Below are 24,747 nucleotides of genomic sequence, written 5' to 3'. Positions count from 1 at the left end.
CTTAATATTTTAGACGAACTGTTTACTTAACAGTTAACATATTAGAACTCGGTTCAGGAGTAAAATCATGTTTGACGACTTTCTCTGTTATCTTAAAATTTTAGATATACCGGTTACTTAACAATTTTTTCCAAGTTTTGACATTTAAATACATTGGGCTTGCCCATGGATTTGCTGATGCAATTGACTTGTTTACAATGAAACTTGAAAGTATCCTGTTTTATCAACTTATCTATATCTACAATTCTTGAAAAACATAAAATTGCTGACAACTTGAGTCCTATCTGATATGGGTCGCCATGGTGGATATTATTATGTTAACAAGTTGATGACAAAATCAATTTGTACAGTTCAATGTTTTAAGGGGATATTTTTGTAATCTTGTTAGTTATAGCCCTCCTTGAGTAGTTTCATAACATCATCAAAAAATACTGTGGATTGATATCTTAAAACATATTTTTTTTATCATAGAGAATGGATTGATATCTAAAACATAATTTTTTTATCGTAGAGACCTCGCGGCCGCTAACTTTCGGGTGTTTACCGCTATCTTTCGGGTGCGTACTTGATAAGCCTCACGGAATCACGCAATAGCCTACAAATGACGTGAACCAAGATAAACCGCACTTAAGCGACAAGATCTGGTTTAGGAGGCATAATCATAAATTCTCTCCGGTGAAATTCAAACCTTTATTACTGAATCAAATATATCCAAGGGGTCCGGTTCTTGTTGTATCTATCTATCCGCGATTTTGAATCAAATATATCCGAAGGGTCCGGTTTTTGTTTTATCCGGGCGATTTTTTTAAAAAAATATTAACATTAATTATTTATATTGTTCTTTATCCGCGTGTAAGATAATTCTTTTATGTTATTTCATCTATCCATCATAAAAATTGTCTATCAATTAAAATTCTAAAATCTTAAGACGTGAAAGTAAGGTCCAACGGTATCTTATGCTCACCGTCAATTAATAACTATTTACATATAATTATTAATGTTTACATGCGGGGATATGGTCTGGTCTGCGTACATCTGCTTTTCTCGTACCTTACTTTCGAGCGAGACATTCTGAGTACTAGTATATTTGGTCTCAGTTCGGTTTTACATGAAAAGGATGATCCAGTACATGTGAGGGCACAAAATATGAATCCATAAAATCCTATAATGTAAGGTATCTTTACATACTGGCTAGTTCTGGTGCAAATAAATACCGGAAAGTGAAGTTATGAGGGATCCATTCGATTTTCTTCGAGAGTTTACTGTCTTGGTGAGGCTGATGAAAGCTCTTTTGCAGCATATAGTAGGATGTTGAATGCTCAATCATCTTAAACAGACTGGCTGAGCATAACCCCAACTCCTTTGCATAAGATTCGACGATTTTAGGTAGTAATATCTTCCTCTCATTCTGTATCTTGCACGTCGTCTGAATGTACTCTTCTTTTGCCATTTCAAGTTCTTGGAATAGCTTCTTTGGTGTGTATATTCGGACCTGCAGAAAAGTTGTGAGTTATGTTATGGCCCTTGTGGTGTTTCTGCAGTTAAGTAAAAGTCGAAAAACTGGCTGTTCTGGGCCAATCTAATTTTTTTTGCAAATTTAGATAGACTTTACCATTGGATCACAGTAGCTTCCTGAAGTTAAAGCAAACTTTAGGAGAGGCTGAGGGCGCCTTATCGCGTATGCTTTTCTTGGGTCTCCAGCCTTGATTTTTGACTTGGGGAATAACAATGACTGAAACCACTGCAAGTGAATTGAGATTTACATCAGCTTCATCAAATGTCTGTTGTACATGAACTGAAAATCTAATAAAACATCAACCTACTTGACCAGGACGAGGCAAACGACATCCTAATATCGAACATTGTATCATGTCAACACTTATGGTATGGCCTCCAATGTCATAAGAAGCCTGGACAATGCACTAGTTTTCAGTTTATGAAATCGAAAAGTACAGTCTTGTTTGCAAATTCACTTGATGGAATCTGTTATTTTACCTTTAAGAGTAAGGAGGTCCTCTTGAGATTACTTCTGGGGATTCCATTCACCAAAAAGACCTATAACAATGCATTATTAACAGGGTTAATAAGGTTTTTGGCATTAACAATTTAGAAAATGAAAATAATAACAAGATATATAAACTAGGAAGTAGTGTATCATTACATGCATCACTAGCACATTGTGTACATTAATCCAGAAAGCTAACTTCTCCTCGTGTTTTAGCTTTTTAGGATCAACTTCTTCCAACTGAGAGACAAGGGACCTGCAGACACAAAACATCAGAAACGCAACTTCAAGAAAAGAATGGATCAGTACATTGCCATATAGCGTTCAGGTTCGAGGTCCTGACATACACAATGCTAATCTTCGAATATCAGATCTAGAACATACTTCTACATTATGCAACAGAAGGTACTTTGCAGATCAAATGGTGGAACAACCTTAATCAATCATAAAACTAGCATCACACATAACAAAACCAAATTCCCAAGGCATAGGAGAAGTTGAATGGACATGGTGAGAAAATTTGTGATGTGCATAAACAAGAATTCAAGCACTAACCTAAAATGTTGCAGCATATCTTTAACACCTTTCAGTCTCCAAGAATCTCTACAAATTCCCTGAATTTCAGTCACTGTAGAGTAACTTCCACTTAGTTCATTTGAATCTTCAACATGAAAAGCTTTGCTTCTCCATTTACTGAATGATGAGTTTTCCCTGTGTTGGAGAGTACTCCTATCATAATACTGGACTTGGGGAGGAGAGTCACTCATCGATGATGAAAATGAAATCGGAGATGTAGGTATGCCATGATTTAACAAAGGGGGTTCAGCAAGTTGGCAATATATTGCTGTAATGCACTTTACCATTTCCTCAGAGAGCCGATTTGGTGTTTCCCTAACATGATCAAAAGACTTAACTGTCGCAAGATGCTCTGCAAGACTAACACTAGAAGAATCTTGAACACGCTGGTGAATAATGATGAGAAATTTAAATTTGTCAGTGTCAAGCACGATTGATCAAGCTTTAAAAAAACATACATTTGACAGCTTTTATAGACAAAAACTACCTCTAGCATCGACAATGGCAACGAGTGGAATGAGTGCATCGCTTCAGCATTCGTTGCTCTAGGAGGAGAAATTCTATAAGTGCAAGCTGCAGACTGAGATAGGGATGAGTGGCTACGGTACTGAATGCTAGAATCTAACAGTGGCTGCACTCTCAAGATGCCACTGCAATTGTTGGCTGGATTCTTTATTACAGCTTGGGGAAGCCGCGAAGTCATTGAATCTAACACAGAACTCTCCTTTACAATATGTTCTGTAGAACCGTCCAGAGTGTCTGCAGTTGTTTTTGACATGGTATCCATTGAAGTATAGGATGATGCAGTTTTCTCAAAGGTTTTCCTGTACTTCGAAAGAAGATACTTCTCCAAATTCTTAACTTCCATTTCCAAAATAGCGATTTCCTTTATTATATCTTCAGCAGGCTGATTTTAAGCAGAACCAACCATATAAGTTATACTTGATATGACTAAAATATTGAACTCAAGAATATCTCTTGCAAGAATGCTAAAAATTTTGTAGTTCAAAAGATGCGGTTCTTGCTATGATTATGCAAGTCAGTTCATCGATAACAAAGAAATTTAAATAGCGCTATCTTTAAGTCTGTTAATACCAATTAAAACTTTAAGCTGCAGCTGCAGTCTTCAATTAAGTATACAAATATACAGGATTAATATGCATATATACCTTTTCCACTAGAGGATTTTGGGCATCAATACTTTGAAAGTGCCTCTTTCTGGCCTCATTACAGCTCCTAATCTCTCCCATTGGCTAAAATGAAAAAAATATATAATGTAAGAAACAAATAAATAAATGTAGACACTGAAGCTAAGTGATAACAGCTGAATAGCACCTACATAGATAAGTTATTCACTAGAGGATAAAAACTAAAAAGACATAATAAAGAACAGACAAACTTAAAGAATATCCAGAATTTGATAGAATCACCACACAAAAATAAAAGAAAGGGATGAGTACTCACCAAATGAGGATAACCAGAAGCTTTGAAGATGACATTTAGCTTATCCTCTTCCATTGTTTTGTTGTTGAAATCACTGTCACCATGAAGAGCCAAACTTTAAAACTTGAACATGGTGTACATATATAATACCTTTATCTTTCTACTCTCGCTCAAAGTTCAATCGTCAAGTGTCTACTTTTAACCACTAGGTCTCGAGAGCAAGGATGCGTATACTAGGACTTTTCACGGATGTAGCTGACGTATGAGTCTTGTGCACTGACTACGACTTTTTAATAATGAATATTAAAACCATTTACTAGAAATATCTCAGTTCAGTCATAAATCACTGATATCAAAGTTTATCAACTTCAGAATGTTTAATTTATGACAAACAGTAAGTTGGAAAATACATAACCACCTCTGTTCTGAAGTAAACCTTGAGTGTAGACTTCAGCAGCTAAAAAATAGGAGCATGCACTGAAGTACTAGAGGTGGTCACAGCATCTCTGGGCCCTACTTACTTGAAAAAATTATCACTGCAACACACTATTAAATGCTTCTAAGTATATCCAACAGAAAATGACAAGTGCCAAACAGAAACTATAGCAGAAAATAAGAAGAATCCAAGAAACATTAATCTAGTAACAACAATAAACCTGCTTCCTCAGTTCTTGATGAACAGTGTACTTAACAAAGATGTAGTCACTTACATATATACTCAGAAAGCTGCTTCAAATCTGCTGTTTTTTATCTCAAATCATTACTTTCTGAAACTCTTGATTCTAACACACACACACACACACACAGACACACTGATGAAATTTGGAGGTGTGCTTGAGGTAGGGCAGACTATTTTATGAATGGTCACTTATGTAAGAAAGTAATGTCATCTTTGTATGGCTTTTTTTGTGCATGAAAAGAAGAAGTATGGAACTTTAGGTATATGAAAAAGTCAAGTAGATTGTTGGGCATTTAATGTTTACTATCACTTAAATAGTAGTGCAACATTTTCTCTAGCTTGTTTGTATAAGTTAAATTGTTTTTCAATGATAAGTAAAAAACAAGAAGCAGAGTGGATGGATTTGGTTTGTGTATATCAAATTATCAAGTCATGGGACCTTGGCTGTCTTATACTGTCACAATCACACAGTAATCCCCTTCTTTAGTCTTAGATTTTAAATTTTTAAACCGAACACGTAAATTTAAATACGTACGCATACATGTTCCCGCAACCGCTCACCCTCTTCCTAGGCCAATGATGGTTTGTTAATCATTGACAAGATAGTACTAGTTAATTATATTTAGGTTTCATGATCACATGTCCTTAGTCTTCATTATGGTTCAAATTATATTTTATTAATTAAACAACAATGACTGAAAATTAAAGTGTTTTTATCAAATCTTGCTTGTCCTTTACTACTGAAAGTGCAAATAGTAATGTGAAAAAGAGGAGGATTATAAAGGATTGCACATACAAGAGAATAAAAACTTGGAAAAGCATTAGCAAACCTCAAAAGGGCTGAAAGGTGAAGGTCAAAAGAAAAGCTAAAAGAAAGTTTTTGCTTGCTATGAAATGACTTATTTGGTAGGCCTATACTTGTTTCAATCCCAGTTTCTTAGTTGAAGATTTGGCATTAGATTTAGGGCCCATTTTGTGTAATGGATCTACAGTTCTGCACCCACAGCCATGCACTGAGAAAAGTTCAGCAATTTTTTTTTCTTTATGTTCCAGGTTTACTGAAGAAAGAAAGACAAAACACAATAACATCTTATCAGGAAAAGTGCTAAAGAATCACACTATCAATTATTAAGTAGGGAAATTTTGAGAAGCCAACGTTTGATGGGATACAACAACCGCAATGTTTCAGTGCGGCAGGTGAGAGCTGCCGCAATGTTTGCAATGAAACATTACGGCTGTTATATCCCATCCAATGATGGCTGCGGAGAAGTTCCCTATCAAGTATTACCAAACTTATAAACATATTTTTTTTTCTAAAAAAGCAAGTCTTTGAGAGACTATTATTGTTATGACATCATGCTGAAATATACGCAAAAAATTGCTAAATTATATAAAGCATACGTTTGTAGACGACCTTGTTTACTTTCGTTTCATGTACTCTGAATGCACACGTAAATACTAAATTTCCGCGTCATTTCGTGTCGTATACCAAATTGTCGGATCTGAATAAACGATACATTAGACTATGAATTCAAAATTGCATATCCTGAGACGAAGTTTAGGTAGCTAGATCAAAGAGCATTAAAATTTTGGCTAATATCTGCAACAAGTTTCTCATAGTATAAGAAGAAACTGTTCAAATTTGTCAACATGGTATCGTCCAAATAATCGAAGATCGTAACCATCTCGTTTTCATCTACCGATATCTAGATAAAACAATCGATTATCGATTAGTAAAATTTACATTAATGAAGAAACTGACAGACATGCTTGCAGACCAATTTAAAGCTTGAAGTTTCTTGATCACCTTGTTTAAAGGGGAAGTTAAACAAAAGATTACCAACTTCAAAGCCATTAGGATCATGCATTAGCAATATTATACTCCCTTCGTCCCAATTTATCTGTCCAGTTTGACTTTTACACGTAGTTTAAGGTTCATTGACCGCATAGTTCTGTTGATTATTTTTCAATTTTTTTTTTTGAATAAAAATTTAAGATTTGAATATTTATTCACAAAAAAAAATTGAAAGATAATCAACGAAACTATGCGGTCAATGCACCTTAAATTACGTGCAAAAGTCAAACTGGACAGATAAATTGGGACGGAGGGAGTAAAGAGTTGGACAAAAAGGAGATGCTTAAATCTCTAAAAACAATGCATTGGAAGGTCAAATAGAAACATGTTTGAATCCATCATATTGCTTCAATTTATAAATTTCAAACAAACAATAGTTTGGGATGAAGTGCCATGAATAGTAATGTATGTTAGTTGATCAGAGTTATTTGACTTTGTAGCTTTGCTTCATCTCTTGGATGTAAACAATGTTGCCTAGCTAGCCTGTTCAACTTGCCAGGCATCTATTTGCAGTTCTGTATATAAAGATTCTTTATCATGCAAGTTCAAGTTCAACCATTGTATGAAAAGATTCTTCAGTGCAAGAAAAAGTTACAATATTCAGATAAACATCCTCTAAATGGAGGGAGGGAAATACCGGCATACCAAGAGATAATTGGTTTCACCGTTTTAGACTTCCGGTAACAAGTGAGCTGGAAAAAAATCGAATAAAGTTACTCAACATCCGGTTAAAGTTAAATGTCCGATAAACGGAGAGGGAAATACGACTAGATCATAAATACGAGCCTGTAGAACGGATCCTGTTCAAGCAAGGTCGTACTTTCTTCTATCGATATAAATAAAATTTGAACATTATAATATAGAAGTAAGAGATTTATGACCAAAATCTCTTTTTGTCTTTGGAACCTTTGTTTCTGTGACTACTAGGGAAGCTTCAGAAGACATTAGTTTTATAATCACATTGTTAATTATAAACTAAGCGCGAATCTTATTACCTAGTTTTACGAACATCATCAGACAGACGTATATAATAATGTGTGTGAATCTTGAGGAGCTGAAGGAAACCCAGAAAAAACAGGAGAGCGAACTTTCCAAAGGTGTTCTTATTAAGATAGTCAATGGTAATGATAAGAACAAAAAGGGCATCTCCATACCTGGGAAAACCAGTACCAGGCTCTTCTTCTCATGTCTTTGTCTGCTAGAAAATCTCGAAAACTTAATAATTTGAACATAGCATCAATTAAACATGAAAATAAACTGAAAGCTTAAAACGTAACAATCAAACCAAACATAGCACATATCTCACATTTAAACCCTAATAAAAACACGGCCAAGACACCACCCTATAAGACAACCCCACGTTCCTACATCGGAGGTTCCTACATTATCTCACAAACATAATGTGCCATCAAAGACGTCTATTTTGGGGTGCACAAGTGGTACAGAATCTAGAATAAAACCTGTTCCAGTCATAAAGCCGAGGTGGCTGCAAAGCCATACTAGTCTGCTCGACAAATAACATATCTCCTTGATACTAATTATCCACGAAATTGGCATAGAAGTTTAAATGCAAATACCATTTTATGTGGGCAACAGTTAGCCAAATTCAAACAAAACTTGCATATACATCCGATGGTTCCAAAGTCAGTCATCAGTTCTTATATTAGAGACGTATGGCAAGCCTCGGTATCTGCTAAGATAATGTACAAATTTGGCACCCATAAATATAAATAGCTATGTACGATACATTAACTTACAAAGAAAAGACAAATTTCAGAAACACAGAATCTCTAGCCTTTTTAATCTCAAAAGGGGAAACATTTGTCAATTTATGCTCAGTGTAACAAGAAGAGATTTTCTCTTAGTGTTCAAAGAAGCAACTACTCTAATTCAACTCAATTTCCTTCCATGACTTCTGCAGGCAAGTTTAGATCAAAAAACGCTCCACCAAACTTTTCCATTCTCGGTTTCTTTCGTGAAGAACAACCACTCTGATCTGAACTCCCAGAACCCGATGGTTGATATGATTCCGCCGTGCATCCTACAACAATTTATGTTCAATAAACCGGTAAGAAAAATACATAGCAAATATGACAATGAGGATTGAGGACTCGAACATAATAACTGCCATAGTTATCAAGTCAAGAATCTTGTTTACTTCAAGGGATAACCAACCTAGACCCTATTCATTACCAAACAGAAAAAATTAAAAAAATTAATAAAAAAAAAACAGAACTTCACGGGCTTGCTACTTCTATTTTTATGTCTGTTGCCTGCCTCTCAGTCTCCCTCACTGAAAAGAAAATAAAAAAACCATACCACAATCTGCTTCATACTATACAATGCATGGCTTATTTTAATCACAGAAATCATCTCTTCTTAATAATAAATTGTACCTAGTTATTAGCAGTCAGTAGCTTCAAAGCAGCATCAGAGCAGGGTGTTTTGGTAAAAAAAATCAACTTAAAAGTGGAAAATTAGTTTAACCATACACCCACTTATCAAAGACTGTATACATAATTCTACAAGTAATTAACAGCAATACCTAATAAGATATGCATTTATATCTTTATGTGTACTAGCAACCTGATATAATAATATTTTGTTACAATCGTTAAGGGCAACGTAATAACTACCATGATGATAAGAGTAACTATAACAATAATATAATTATTTCTGTATTTATGCCTGAAGGGTATAATTTTAGGATAACCACCTATTTAGACGTGGGTTTGGTTTATTGAATACAATCATATAAAAGACCCCGTGAGAATATAACATTAAGATTAAAATCTAGACCTAAACTGATAGTAAGCAGCTAACGGAAATAACAAGGCGACTGATTGGAGGCAGATTAATAATATTATAAAATGGAACAAAATTAGCATTCAAGGTATAGTTCCCCAGTCCAGAATATTACAATATCTTCACTTCATTATATATACATATCTAGGAAGTTGGTACACCATCTGTTTATTCCCAAACTGAATCTTGCCGTACAAACCGAATCCGCAGAATGACACAAGAAACAGTTACAAACGGTCCATACAACAAACTTTATCCATTTTGTCCCTACTCTCTTACCACTAAGCGCAACACGGCGCCCTATATCTTACATATGAACATAAACCATATAACCACTTTCACACATAGATAATATATTTTCTAAAATTTACAAACTTTGTACCTTTATTCATTTTCTATGCAATTAATAAATTGCAATCCTAATAGAATTCTAATATAAGAATAAGTAAATTGTTTGGAGATTTGGAAGTAGATATAAAAGGGAACTTTTATGTGTGTATGGGTAATACATATATAGTTACAAAACGACACGAACACACTACGAAATTTACTGGGTTTTGATTTTTGGTATACAAAACTCAAAATGCATGATTATATTTCCTGTTGGATATGAATTTTCAATTTTGGTACACGACATAAAAATATATATACATACACATATATATAAATGTATCATATACATGTATATGTTTGTACATTTATAATCTTAAAACTACATAAAATATTAATCCAAATAACCCAACGAATAACTATGTTTACAACCCAATATATTCACCCATTAAATCCATATACTCAAATTAGTATTACGGCATATCAACTATATTCTAGGATCTTGTTTCTCAACTACAGCCGCTATCCAACTTCTTACTCTTTTCACACACATTGTTCCCACTTTAGTTCCCCATCATTTCATTTATGTCCCCCAATTGCTCAACTCCATCCCCCCCAATTACAGCCACTCTGCCACTCCCACTTCTCACCTACATCGTTTCCACTGTAGTTCTACATCCATCCATTTGTCCCCCACTTGCTTTCCCTCTCATCCCGCTCTCTTCTCCCCCTCCCACACACACACACATCTTATATCAATCAATTGCTTTATCTGAAACGAAATAGTCTGGTGTGTATGGATGTGTATTTGGATACATGCGTGTACAGGTTTATTATATTTGACATGACATAGAAGTACATGACACACGAAAGTACTAAATAATAATAGTACTAAATAGTAAATTTTGAATATTATACGGCCTCAGACAAGTATGACATACTAAGTATGTTATGTTTAGTATGGTTTGGGAATAAATGATAGGGTACATGGAGTTAACTACTTCAGAAGTACCACAAAGAAACTACTAACAGGGAGATGGTAACTTCCAATCTCTACTTGAGACGGTGAAACATGAAGGATGATCCAAGGAAAACCCATAACCCATATGGTAGAAAATGAATACAAAGAGGAAGGGTACGATTGTATAATTTAGCATCCCTTTCTATACATACCAATTGTGGACCGCTCCATCATCTATAATATATTAAGTTTCTAATTTCTTTCTATTTAAAGAATATAATAAATTTGCGCTAGTAAATTATGAATAACATAGTACCACGTAGCCCATCTTTGTACAGATGGGAAACTAATACAATCATATATCTTAACACACGAAGTACGTAATGAAAAAGAAAGAAATTGAAACCAGCTTACCGTTAATATCATCTTCAGGTTTTATAGCAGCACCAGCATTAGAGGCTTTAGAAGTATGACAGACAGTAAGCTCAGTTGCCTTCTCGATGCCTTTCGAATGGTATGAAGCTATATTGTGAATACCAAACAAGAGAGAACCCAATAGATCATTCTCAATACATTCATACCTGCAAAGTATTAGGAAACATGTGAGTTTCAAGATATTGATTTAATTTAGAGTTACGTGATAGCCATACTAACATTTTCTTGCACAGTTTATCAGTAATCGCACAGAGATTGATTACTTGCATCCTTGTATTCATGAGTTCCTCCTCAGGAAACTGATCAAATGGCTCCTCAATACACTTTGATAGCTTCTCTACATTTGCTTCAAGCTGCTGCTGCTGGTCCTCGAATAAATTCTGTTTTATCTCCCGTTCCTTTTCTGTCATCTCACCCTTAAACAGCTCATCTCCAAACATATAAAAAGCGAATGGGTACGAATATGAAAGAGCCCGCCTGGATCTGAAAAGCCTGTAAAGCCCATTTGTAACCCAAGTAAAATCTCTTGCACTTGGATCTCTCGTTTCCAAATTCTCAACTTTCTCCCTGATGGTCTCCCTTAGTGTAGATTCCTGCTTAAAAGAATCTGTATGGGCTTTATACATATTATGATAGTGCATGTACCTATAGAGGTCCCTCTTTGCTCGTTCAGAGTTTTTTTCTATGTCCTCTTTAAATCGTCCACAGCTGTGCCCGCTAATACTTGACCATGTATGGTCACGACCAGTTGCAGCACCACATAGCCAACTAATGAAGAAAAAACAGAGTCAAAGCAGATCATTGATAAAAAGAAAAGACACAAGTTACTGGGAAGAAAAAAAGAAGTACAAAAGCAGGCGAGTAAATATAGCTGGAAGAAACAGAGCACATAAGTAATGGCCTAATGGGTCATGATGCAACCCGCAGGTAGCTTCCTATAATTTTATACAACCAGAGTTAAAGAAGTAAATACAGTGTAATAAATAAGACTCATACTAGATAATCTATTTACTCTCACTCCAAGGTTAAGCTGCAGATAGCATCATATGATCCTACTGTATGAAAGTATATTGCTCTCTCCACTTGAGCAACATATCAGGTCTTGTGCAGCCCTATTTTGGGCCAATTAGAATGACAGCCAAGTTTTGAACCAACAAATATAACAAGGATAAGTAGAAGATGATGCACATAGAGGAGATCTAAAAACTGGTCCCTAACTATACAAAACTACTAATAGCGAATTATTATGCATTAAATGGTAATGTGCAATCATCAATCTACTTTCTAAAGACAAATCCTTTACACAGAAACATATCAGAACATATAAGCAAGAAATACTATTACAGGGATAAGAGAAGGAGCACGCACCAAAAGCATTGGCCACAGATGCAGCTGACAAGGTTGCACCCACCATTCTTCTCTACAGGTTTGTGACACTTTGGACAAGGCTTTGTATGGACTGTAAGCCAGTTAACTGTTTCAGATTCATCTCTGCATTTTTTTAACCAGAGCTCCCACATACAGCATGAACAAGGTGAATGTGCTTCAGATAGGCAACTAAAGCAGAACTGTAGGCCACATGTACATTCTACCTCGCAGAATTCATCATCCTCGACGCGTATAGCATTCCCGCAATGGGGAACACTTGGGCACCATTTTACCATCTTATTATCTTCTATATAAGATTCCAGTAGAAAACGCTCAAATTTCTCTGCTAAATCAGGGTGCCTTTTACTAACCAAGTTTCTGATTACTGCTTCGTCACAAATGGAGGAACATTTATGAGCCATGCACCTAATACGCTTACTTTGTCCCTCATTTATCTTCACAATGAAGTGCTCTGTCCAACCTAAAAATATGCATGAGAAAAATAAGAAACTTGATGATAGAAAAAGGTAAATAAAAGATTTACTTGTTTAATAGCTCAAAGTCTCACACTTAAATAAATAATCATAACATTATCAATGTGACAAATAATATTGAAAAATTGTTAAATCTATGACAAACGATTCTAATATTCTATCGACATTCAATTGCAAGCCTGTCTCCCTCTGTCCCTCCCATTTGTTTACACTTTCCTTTTTGGGATGTCCCTTCCAATTGTTTACATTTCAAAATTTCCCAAAAATAGTAAAGTTTTTATAATTTTTAAAATAATTACATTCACTACTTCTCTCTACTATACCAATTTTATACATATAATATTAATGGGTCCAACTACTTTACACACTTTTTTAACTTTTCTCCACTACTTTATCATTTTTCTTAAACTCCGTGCCCAACCCAAATGTAAACATTTGGGAGGGACGGAGGGAGTACTTATTATGTTAAGTCGTAACATAATACTACAAAAAACTAAAAAAGAACATATTCAAGTTAAGTAAAGCTACTTACAATTGTTGCAAAAGCAGTGGCCACAGTCCATTTTAGTAACCTCCCAACCAGATACTTCCTCCATACAAATATAGCACATTACCATAGAGGAGCTCATAGACGTATCAGGATCAAGACTTTCAACTGGCGGTACACCTGCCTGAGCAAACAAAGCAGATTTTCCCTTTTCAACAAGTACCGCAAACAACTTCTCAGCATCCCATCGATAATAAATTAGTAAAGTCCGCGCATGATGCTCTCTCAAAGATAACAGTTCCATAACTTTTCGCAAATCTTCTTTCTACAATACAAATCATCAAAGCTTAACAAAACATACCAAAAAACAACAATCAAGTAAACATAATCAAACATTCACACTTCTATTCATTACCTGTGCTGCCAATAGAGACTCTTTAGTAATAACCTGCAAGAAAAGCGCAATTTACATCATTTCCTAGATTCCAATAGAAACACAAACCATCAAATTAAAAAGTCACATATATAGCTCAAAACATTAAAATCAGTAAATCACACAAACCCTTAAAAATCAAAAATTCAAAACAATACAGCATAAATCACACAAAGCCCTAAAACAAATGATAAACAAATGTACATACACAGACACATAAAAGACATTCCATACGATTTTCCATATTCGACAGTAACCAAGCAGACAACTTGGGTTCAATAACACAGACACACCGAAACATCAATCAATCTTCCGAAAAAAATCGAATCAAACTGTCAAAATTAGCTAAAACCCTAATCTTTATCCATCAAATCATCACCAAAAAAACCCAAAATCACCCAATTTATTCTACATTCCACAGTAAGGAGCAGACAGGCTCGGGTTCCATAATATCGAGTCACTGACAGGAATGATCAAATCAATCTTCTGAAAAACTCAAATTAAAACTATCAAAATCAGCTAAAAACCTAATCTTTAACCATCAAATCATCACCAAAAAAACCCAAAATCACCCAATATTTTCTACATTCGACAGTAACCAAGCAGACAGCTCGGGTTCAATAACACTCACTCACACCGAAACATCAAATCAATCTTCCAAAAAACTAAAATCAAAAACATCAAAATCAGTTAAAAACCTAATCTTTAACCATCAAATCATCACACAAAAAAAAAACCAATATCACCCAACAAAAAAAACCCAGGAATTCAAAAACCCCACATCAACAACACAAAACCAAACACCAAAACACAACAAACACACATAAAAACACATAAAGTTTCAATCTTTAACCAAATTTAACGAAATAAAACACAAATGCAGCATCTACACACAAAATTACAAAAAGGGTCATAACCATACCTTGATTGAAGAAGGTTTAGGTGGGACCCACTGAGAATCAGACTCTTCATTATCAAGACCATCATATGATTCTCTATCCGAATAACACTTTTCTTCATCGCTGCTCATCCAATCATCCATCTCTCCGATAAATTATCTGTGTGTATATGTGTGTGTATAGGTGTGGATTTAATCGATCAATTGCTTTGTTAAACAATTGTGTATGTGATATATATAAAGAAGCGTACAGAAGTATGATTTGTAGAGAGAGAGAGAGAGAGTAGAGAGGGGTTTTTTAAGAGGTGCTAAAACAAGAGCTTATATCTGAATGGACTCTGTAATTTGCCTTTCTTTTTTTATTAAAATTGGCATGGGCTCCATAGATCTTTAAAATTGTGCTCGGGTCCCACAAAAACTCGTAATTTGGATTATTTTTATCGGTGAAATTTACATAAAGCTATAATTCGATATATTATGTATTTGATTAAATCATAGTAAGTGGTATTTATCTGTAACGAAAAAGTGTCCGTTTGAGAAATCTTAAAATAAATAACTTATGAATTAAAATGAATAAGTGAGTAATAAGTGATAAGTTAATATTCACACTGTCCCTCCCATTTGTTTACACTTTCTTTTTTTGGATGTCCCTTTCAATTGTTTACATTTCAAAATTTTCCAAAAATAGTAAAGTTTTTATAATTTTTAAAATAACTACATCCACTACTTTTCTCCACTATACCCACTTTATACATATAATATTAATCGGTCCTACTATTTTACTCACTTTTTTAACTTTTCTCCCCTATTTTATCATTTTTCTTAAACTCCGTGTCCAACCCAAATGTAAACATTTGGGAGGGACAAAGGGAGTAAATACTTATAAGTTATATAAGTATTTGGATAATTTAATTTATAAGTCGGAATTGTTTTTATTTAAATAAATTAAAATAAATAATTTTTATATACAATTATCTTAATTCTTATATTTTAAGATATATTAACATTTAAAAAATATATTCTAAAATTAAAATTGATAAAAAAACGAAAAACAAAAATAAGTTGTGAAAAAATACGGCGTTACCAACATTCAACTTATCAGCTTATAAGTTGTAAATTCAACTTATAAGCTGGGTCGACAAACACTCGTTAATAAGCTGTTACGGGCTTATAAGTCAATAAGCCCACTTAACGGAATTGCCAAAGCAGACTTCGTTAAAAGTAGAAATTAACAAAGATTATAGATTATTGATATTATCTTGATACGGTTATACACTTGTATTCTTGAAAAATATTATTTAAGTAATTTCTTGCATCAAAAATTAAACCGAAAATCGATAAATTATAATCCATTTATCAATTAATTGTCAATTAACGTGTACTAGATTTTAATCCAATAAAATATTTATTTTTTTAATTTCAAAGATACGCATTCTAAAATAATCTTCAAGTTTATTATTTATATGCAGTTTTTCGTATGTTAATGGGTTCTATAGAAACCCATCTCTTCTATATAATAGAACAAGAAGTGGATAATATTTTGAGATTAAAAAGTCTAATTGAAAAGACTAAATTACCCCAATTTTTAATATTTATATAAAAAATATATTTTATGGGAATCAAATTCGAGTTGATTCATTCTTCTATACTACCTCGTACCACTACACCATATTGTCATATATATTTTGTATCATACTTATAATATGTAAGTGTGCTAAAGAAATATTTTATTTAATTTTAAAGATAGCTTCTTGAATTTCGCAAAAAAAATGATAGTTACTTCAATATTTGTACAATTAATTTTAAAGAACTGAATTCTAGATATAAAAGTAGGCATTGTACATAAATAGATTATTATCTTATTTATTATTATTTTTTAGTTTGAAAATATATCTCATAAATTTTTAACATATTTTTTATTATAAAAATTAATTAAAATGTACATATATAATTTTTAAAGAAAATACTGAAAATAGATATGCCTATATATAAATAATCTAGATTGATATTAAATATTTAGATGAGTTCGAATTATAACGAGTCAATGAATTTTAGTTTATTTTGAATTTGAAATCAGAATTTGGTCCATTGTTAAAAAAATACTCAAAATTTGACTACATGACCAGCTGAAAAACATTGTCACATTCTACGTTTAGTAAATTTAAATTATAAGTTCAACGAGAATATCTTACCAATAAAGTGAACTTTTTTGATATACCCTATATTAATATAAATTAATGTGTTTGAGGTATTTATAGGATCAAGTCAATTGATTATTAGTATTAAATTACTAACTTCACCGGTAGCGCATTAGTGTTTTGGGACTTGTCTCGATTTTAAAACTACAATGATATATTAAATCAATTTATTTTTCATTTTTCACTTTAAAAAAACTAGCATTTTAAAAAGAATTCTTTTAGATAAATAATATTTATTGATTAAGATAATATCGTACAAATATTTTGAATTATTTTAATATTTTAAATTATTCAAATAAAAGTTATATTTATACTATATTGTAGCATTTGATTCAATACATTTTATACTATTTAAAAAAAATTGTTCAATAATTTGAAGAAATTAACCAGTTCAACTAATATTTATAAAACTTTATCGAATTGAAAAATATTTATTTTTTAGGAGAATAGTATACAATATTATCAAATTATTATATGAAGAAATATTAGAGCTGTAATGAAAAAAAACTTAAAAATAGTTTAAATAACAATATTATTACAAATTTTCCTTCAAATTCTTGAAAAAAATCATGAATATCAATAATAAGTCTTACAATATATAATTTATTTTTATGTTACATGATTGATACTCGGTCGCGTAAAAAACATATATGGATTGTTTGTGAGTGATAATGTGAATACCGTATATAAATTATTACAATTTATTTATTACATAATTTTAATTTTTGAATAATTATAAATACCTGTTATTTAAGTAATCAATTGTCTCACTAGATGTTAATAATGATTATACATGTACATAAATCATATATTTAGCACATAAATAATTGAAATCATCGTAATTTCCTAAGAAATGTAACATACGATAATTTATATGCTCACATAGATACATATAACTTAATCTTCTTTTGTTACGAGTAGTGTAAAAAAATTAACATTTTTTCAAACATACATACGATGAATTTTAAAAATTATCATTTTTCATTAAAATCAACTTTTATATTAACAGTAGTGTAAATTTTACATTATCTTATATTATCATCGCAAGTATTTCTGAATCCGGTTATTAAATTTTTATCTTTTTAAATTGAGTAAGTTCATTGTAAGTTACTAGAAAACTGAGTAATAATATAGACCAGTACATATAGTTTATTTAAATAAAATTCAAAATTTTTGGTCAACCCTGTATTCAACATATATGTTAATTTTTAACTTTTTTTTGTAAACTTACCAATGACATTCTACATATTAAGTTTAATTATTTCATTTTAAACGTACGCTGACTACTTTGTTTATTTTCATTCATTAAATACAATTATACAACACAAACAGGAATATATATATATTTTTATTAATGATCTATATTGGAAACGTTGTGTAATTTAGTAATGTCTTGTATGAAAATGATACACATTGATAAATACGTTATACATTATACAACATTTACAAATAAAAAAATAACTAAAAACATTATAATTGCATGCATAAAAAAACTCTAGAAAATAACTCATGCCTCGCACGGGTTATTATGCTAGTTTAAATTGGAGACCCTTGAGACCTGATTAAGAGTTAAGTTCTATGGAGACCACTTTTTTTCGGAGACCTTGGAGGCCACTTATGTTCTGCAAGCAAAACATTGCAAAAAGACATATTATTTTACGAATTATACTCTACAAAGATCCTTATTTTAATCAAAATCTTGAATATCATATATGTACCGCATGTAAAACATTACAAAAATATTTTATTCTGCAAAACATGTTAAGTTTGCAGAATATTTGTTTAGCTTGCAGAACATACAAATTTTACTTATTAAACTTAAATGATTTTCAACAATTTTAATGAATTAGTGATACTTGTAAAACATACTTCATAAAATAATATATTTTAAAGTATTTTGATTGCAGAACATATGTGGTTTCCAAGGTCTTCGATAAAAAAATGGTCTCCATAGAACATTGAGAAAATAGGTCATGTATATCCGTTAGGGTACAAAAGATCAACATAGGAAGGAGACACATCCATGATTCAAAATTTGTTGAACGATAATTGTTGAAGAACTCACGTGATCGTTGCGTATAAATTACGAGCAATTATTGTACACAACTAATGTTCCAAACTAATTTCAGAACAAAGGTAACTTTTATATGAATAAGATCATGTGTTAAGATAATGTCTCGTTTATTATATGACCAAATCATTTATCGTTTATTTATGATCAAATCTATATTGATTAAGTTTTACGTATTGTTGTATATCATTATATATGATCAAATGTTTTCGCATAATGGTAAGTTTTGTATGAATAAAATCACGGCTTAACTTATTGTCTTGAAATTATCAAACACACTATTTTATGTAGTTTACACTAATTTGGGTGTCTTAACTGAAACGATTTCCTTACTTTCATGATATAGGGCGGGCTGCGTACGTTTTACACTTCCCACATTCGATATGCTCTAAGCGGATTTATACTAAATATATTTGGTTTAGTTTACTCTAAATTATATATTTTTTTATATAATTTTACATCATTAACTCCATTAAAAGCCCTAAAAGAAAAGTTACACAGATGCTAACTTAACGTGTTGATATAAAATGTAACACTAAATTTATCAACGAATTTTGTGTTATCTTTTAGGTCATCTATTATTATGAAAATATCACTTTCTTTTTAATCTGATTTTCTTATTATTACTATTATTATTATTATTATCAAAAGTATGTATTTTCAAAATTTTAAAAAAATCTAAATATTTGCAATTAATTTAAAATTTGAAAAAAAAAGATATTCACAATACACCCGAAAAAAGAAATATTTACAATTAAATAAAATTTATACTAAAACATAATCATGTATTAGTAATACATGCATTTTTACGACAGAAGAAATTATTTTTTTCAAGTGTTAAAACAAGAGCTTACAATTATTAAATTTTCAAAATTTTGGTAGGTTCATCGATTAATAAAGCTAGCATAGTAACTCGTGCGAGGTACGAGTTATTTTCTAGAATTTTTTTATACATCATGCAATTATAATGTTTTTAATTATTTTCTTATTCGTAAATATTGTACAATGTCTAACGTATATCAAATACAAGTCGATTTTTTATCAATGTGTATTATTTTTATAAAAGACAATATCAAATTACACGACATTTCAAATATAACTCATTACGCAATATGTATATATATATATATATATATTTGTATGTGTTGTATAATTTGTATTTAATGAATGAATATAAATAGTTTAAAACGAAACGATTATACTTAATCTGTAAAATGGCGTTAGTATGTTTACAAATAAAAATTTAAAAAATAACATTTATGTTGAATACCGAGTTAACCAAAAATTTTGAATTTTATTCAAATAAACCATATATACTAGTCTATATTATTACTGAGTTCACTACTAACTTGCAATTAACTTACTTAATTTAAAAATATAAAAAATGTATAATTTAAGTGAAGATGACTTAAAATCATAATATACAATAATGTAAAATTTAAAGTGTTGTTAATATAAAAGTTGATTTTAATGAAAATGTTAGTTTTTGAAATTCAACATATGTATGCATAGAAAAATGTTAGTTTTTTATTTATATTACGGTTACCAAAGTAACATTAAGTTATATGTGTGTGTGTGTCAGCGTGTAAATTGTCGTATGTTACATTTTTTAGTAAATTACGATGGTTTCAATTATTTATACGCTAAATATCTGATTTATGTACATTTTTAATCACTATTAACATTTAGTGAGACAAGTGATTACTTAAATAACATACATTTACAATTATTCAAAAATTAAAATTATTTAATAAATAAATTGCAATAATTTATATAAGGTATTCATATTATCACTGACAAACTGAGTATCAATCATTGTTGTAACATAAAAATAAATTATATATTATAAAGTTTCTTTCATTACTACTCTAATATTTCTTCATATAATAATTTGATAACATTGTATACTATTCTTCTAAAATTAAATATTCTTCAATTTGATAAAATTTTATAAATATTAGTTGAACTGATTAATTCATTCAGATTATGGAACAACATATATATTTTCTTTAAATAGTATAAAATACATTGAATCAAATGTTACAATTTAGTATAGATTTAACTTTTATTTGAATAATTGAAAATAAAAAAATAATTCAAAATATTTGTACAATATTATCTTGATCAATGAATATTATTTATCTAGAAGAATTCTTTTAAAAACACTAGTTTTTTTAAACTGGAAAATAAAAAATAAATCGATTTAATATATCATCGTAGTTTTAAAAAATCTCGTGAGATCTCATATCAAATTTCGAATATTTTTAAAATCGGGACAAGTCCCAAAAATAATAATGCGCTACCAGTGAAGTTAGTAATTTTAATATAAATAATCAATTGACTTGATCTTATAAACACCTTAAACACATTAATTTATATTAACATAAGATATTAAAAAAATCACATTATTGGTAAGATATTCTTGCCGAACTTGTAATTTAAATTTACTAAACGTAGAATGTGACGATGTTTTTCGCCCGGGTCATGTAGTCAAATTTCGAGTATTTTTTGAAGAACGGGCCAAGTTCTAATTTCAACTTGGAATAAAATAAAATGCTTTGACTCATTATAATTCAAGCTCATGTAAATAAGTAATACCATTATAGATTATTTAGATATAAGCGATTCTATTTTCAATATTTTATTTAAAAATCATATATGTACATTTTAATTACTTTTTATAATAATAAAATTTGTTAAAAATATATGAGATATATTTTCAAACTAAAAAAAGATTAATGAATAAGATAATAATTCATTTATGTACTATGTTTAATTTTGTATCCAGAATTTAATTCTTTAAAATTAACTGTACAAATATTATAGTAACTATTTTTTTTGCGGAATTCAAGTAACTATCTTTAAAGTTAAATAAAATATTCATTTAGCACACTTACATATTATGTGTATAATAAAAAGCACATTTGACATTATGGTGTAGTGGTATGAGGTTGTATAGGTTAATGAAATATCTCCGGTTCGATTCCCACAAATCACATCTTTTATATAAAAATTAAAAATAGGGGTAATTTAGTCTTTTTAATGAGACTTTTTAATCTCCCTAATTATTCCCTTGTTCTCCTATTATATATAGAAGAGATGTGCTCACAACGTCAAACGATGCAATTTGTTAATTTGAAAAAAAAATATTACTAAAATTTATGAAAATACATTAAAATTTAATATTATTATTAATGCATCGTAGGCGATTTAATCATGATATATGATATATGGTATTTATTTCGAAAATGAAGTTAAAATGTTGAGCATTTTCATTTTTAATGAAAAACAACAAATTATAAATTGCATAAAATATAATTTCTATTCAAAAATCAATATGTGATTAATATGATATATGAAGATAAGAACATAATTTTTAGATTCCCTCAATTTTAGTTGCATGTAAAAATATTGAATTCGGTCAACGGATAATGTAACATATAAAACTAGTATACGCACGTTCTGTAACATATAAATACATTGTTGAGTTTGTCTCAACGATGGACGAAATTTGACCCCGTCGAACCATCGAACTACAGAATCGTGTTATCGGCATAGAGTGTGACCGTATTTTAGAACTGTGAAATTTTAACATAAGAATTTAATTATGAGATTCATATATCGAATACGATAATTTTTATTATGTGAACTGTAGTATGTGAGCACATCTCTTTGATATTTTGATGTATCGTGTGCATATTTGGCATAATTGTTATCAAATATATTTGTGATTCTATATGATGTCATTTATGTGTTATATGTCTAAAATGTGTTTTCGAAAAATTGATAAAAATATTATTTTGAACCGTTGGATAAAAGTTGTTTGCTAATCTTCGCAGTTTATTCTTATAACTTTCAATTTGAAATAAGTTCGATAGTATTGGAGTAGAACACTTCGAACTGGAGTAGATTGATTTTTAAACCTTGGATTGAAAATGCACATTTGTAATAATCTTCATTGTTATAGATTTTTGGGTTAATAAACTGAATTTTATATTAATTTTGGTTTAGATTTAATAATCCGAAAAATCGAACGACGACAACAAAAAGAAGCTCTTGGTGTGTTTATAGGCTTATAGCATGTCATTCTAAACTTGTCTTATAATTCACATAGTATAGATGACAATAAACTAACTGAATAATGATTGCGCAAATAGTTTTAAATTATAATTCCTCTACTCTCATCATGTCATGCAAAAGCTTCCTTCACAATCTTTACATGAAATTGTATTTGCTTATGGAAGCCATTGACTCTGTTTGGTTTCATATGAGAGTCCTAATTTGATTATCGAAACCATTGACTCTAATATTGCATCTCTTTTCAATACTATCACTGTATTTATTTGTTTTGGAGATTCGATTACTTTAAATCTTAGTTTATCACTGTATTATAGTTTTCATTATATTCACAAATCATTAAAGCACAAAGCTGGAATAGCTCAGTTGGTTAGAGCGTGTGGCTGTTAACCACAAGGTCGGAGGTTCGACCCCTCCTTCTAGCGGCTTTTGCTCTCAATTTTATCTGAAATAATAATTTTTTAATAATTTTTTTCTGTTACTTTGTTCCTCGGAAATCTTGTATCTTTTTGGAGTCTGTATTATCATTATATGTATATGTATCCCGTGTGCATTTATATGCGTCCCGGAAATCTTTTATCTTTTTGGAGTCTGTAGTATCATTATATGTATCCCGTTACTTTGTTCCACGGGAATCTTTTATCTTTTTAGAGTCTGTACTATCATTATATGTACTAGCATACCATGCACGGGTTTCCATTAATATTTTAATTTTTTATTTTATATTTTTAATAATAAAAATAATAGAATAACATGTGGTCGTAATTTAGTAGAATAAATAGATTATTTCTAATAGTTTAACAATTTAGTAGTTTAGCAGATATGTAACACTATTATTTATATCTTTTAATAATATGATAAGTTGTATTTGTAGTTTAGTAGGATAAGTATACTATATTTAGTACCAGTTTAATAATTTAGTAGTTTATTAGATATATAAAACTATTTATCTATTTTTGAAATAATCAAAATTAGGGAATTATCGTTGAACCAAACCGTTAAACGAAATTATCTCTATTCCGACTATTATAATATAGCGTAGATAGTGTAGATATATATCCCGTGTGCATTTATATGTGTCCCGAAAATCTTTTATCTTTTTGGAGTCTGTAGTATCATTATATGTATCCCGTTACTTTGTTCCTCGGGAATTTTTTTATCTTTTTGAAATTTGTACTATCATTATATGTATATGTATTCCGTGTGCATTTATATGCGCTCCGAAGATCTTTTATTTTTTTGGAGTCTATAGTATCATTATATGTATCCCGTGTGCATTTATATGCGCCCCGGAATCTTTTATCTTTTTAGAGTTTGTAGTATCACTATATGTATCGCGTGGGCATTTATATGCGTCCCCGGGAATCTTTTTAGGAACATAATATTTGAAATGCAAGTTACAAATCATGAGTGCACATTAGAACATCTATATACATAATGCATCCAGGACAAACCCTGGCATGCACTTTATTTGATACAATGATTGAGAACAAAAAAATGAAACCAAAAGCCTAAACAGCAAAAAGTAAGCTAATAGATGATCCATGCAACATACAATGCACAAAGTGCTTATTTACTACCATCAACTATATCTTGGATGAAGAGGATATTCATAAACAAAAACACAAATTA

General features: G+C 30.8%; 2 protein-coding genes and 1 non-coding gene across 5 annotated transcripts; 1 reads left to right on the top strand and 2 right to left on the bottom strand.

Moving 5' to 3' along the window:
- Positions 1–968: 968 nt before the first annotated feature.
- LOC141682582 (uncharacterized) lies at positions 969–4,929 on the bottom strand. Of its 2 annotated transcripts, none has more exons than XM_074487272.1 (11): positions 4,735–4,929; positions 4,443–4,570; positions 4,046–4,118; positions 3,751–3,834; positions 3,069–3,488; positions 2,561–2,967; positions 2,162–2,261; positions 1,996–2,055; positions 1,824–1,910; positions 1,613–1,741; positions 969–1,492 (listed from the first exon to the last, which is right to left on the bottom strand). In XM_074487272.1, the coding sequence occupies exons 3-11, from the start codon at positions 4,097–4,099 to the stop codon at positions 1,181–1,183; spliced, it is 1,653 nt and encodes a 550-aa protein (XP_074343373.1). In that variant the 5' UTR covers positions 4,100–4,118; positions 4,443–4,570; positions 4,735–4,929; the 3' UTR covers positions 969–1,180. The 2 variants fall into 2 exon arrangements, with proteins under 2 accessions (XP_074343373.1, XP_074343374.1); XM_074487273.1 differs by having other exon boundaries at positions 4,443–4,560.
- A 3,225-nt stretch (positions 4,930–8,154) lies between these two features.
- On the bottom strand, positions 8,155–15,103 carry LOC141684284 (putative E3 ubiquitin-protein ligase ARI2). Of its 2 annotated transcripts, XM_074489202.1 has the most exons (8): positions 14,794–15,103; positions 13,854–13,886; positions 13,484–13,763; positions 12,458–12,938; positions 11,735–11,857; positions 11,309–11,581; positions 11,069–11,235; positions 8,155–8,599 (listed from the first exon to the last, which is right to left on the bottom strand). In XM_074489202.1, exons 1-8 carry the CDS (start codon positions 14,911–14,913, stop codon positions 8,454–8,456), a joined length of 1,623 nt encoding a protein of 540 aa, XP_074345303.1. In that variant the 5' UTR covers positions 14,914–15,103; the 3' UTR covers positions 8,155–8,453. The 2 variants fall into 2 exon arrangements, with proteins under 2 accessions (XP_074345303.1, XP_074345302.1); XM_074489201.1 differs by having other exon boundaries at positions 11,309–11,857.
- Positions 15,104–23,466: 8,363 nt separating this feature from the next.
- Positions 23,467–23,540, top strand: TRNAN-GUU (transfer RNA asparagine (anticodon GUU)). The gene has a single exon. It is a non-coding gene; the product is annotated as a tRNA-Asn (tRNA).
- Positions 23,541–24,747: the final 1,207 nt, after the last annotated feature.

This window comes from Apium graveolens, chromosome 9 (genome assembly GCF_009905375.1).
Source record: "Apium graveolens cultivar Ventura chromosome 9, ASM990537v1, whole genome shotgun sequence".
In the NCBI taxonomy this organism is placed as follows: Eukaryota; Viridiplantae; Streptophyta; class Magnoliopsida; order Apiales; family Apiaceae; genus Apium; species Apium graveolens.
Note: the sequence above shows the minus strand (reverse complement) of the source record. Positions and strands in the feature narration are given on the sequence as shown.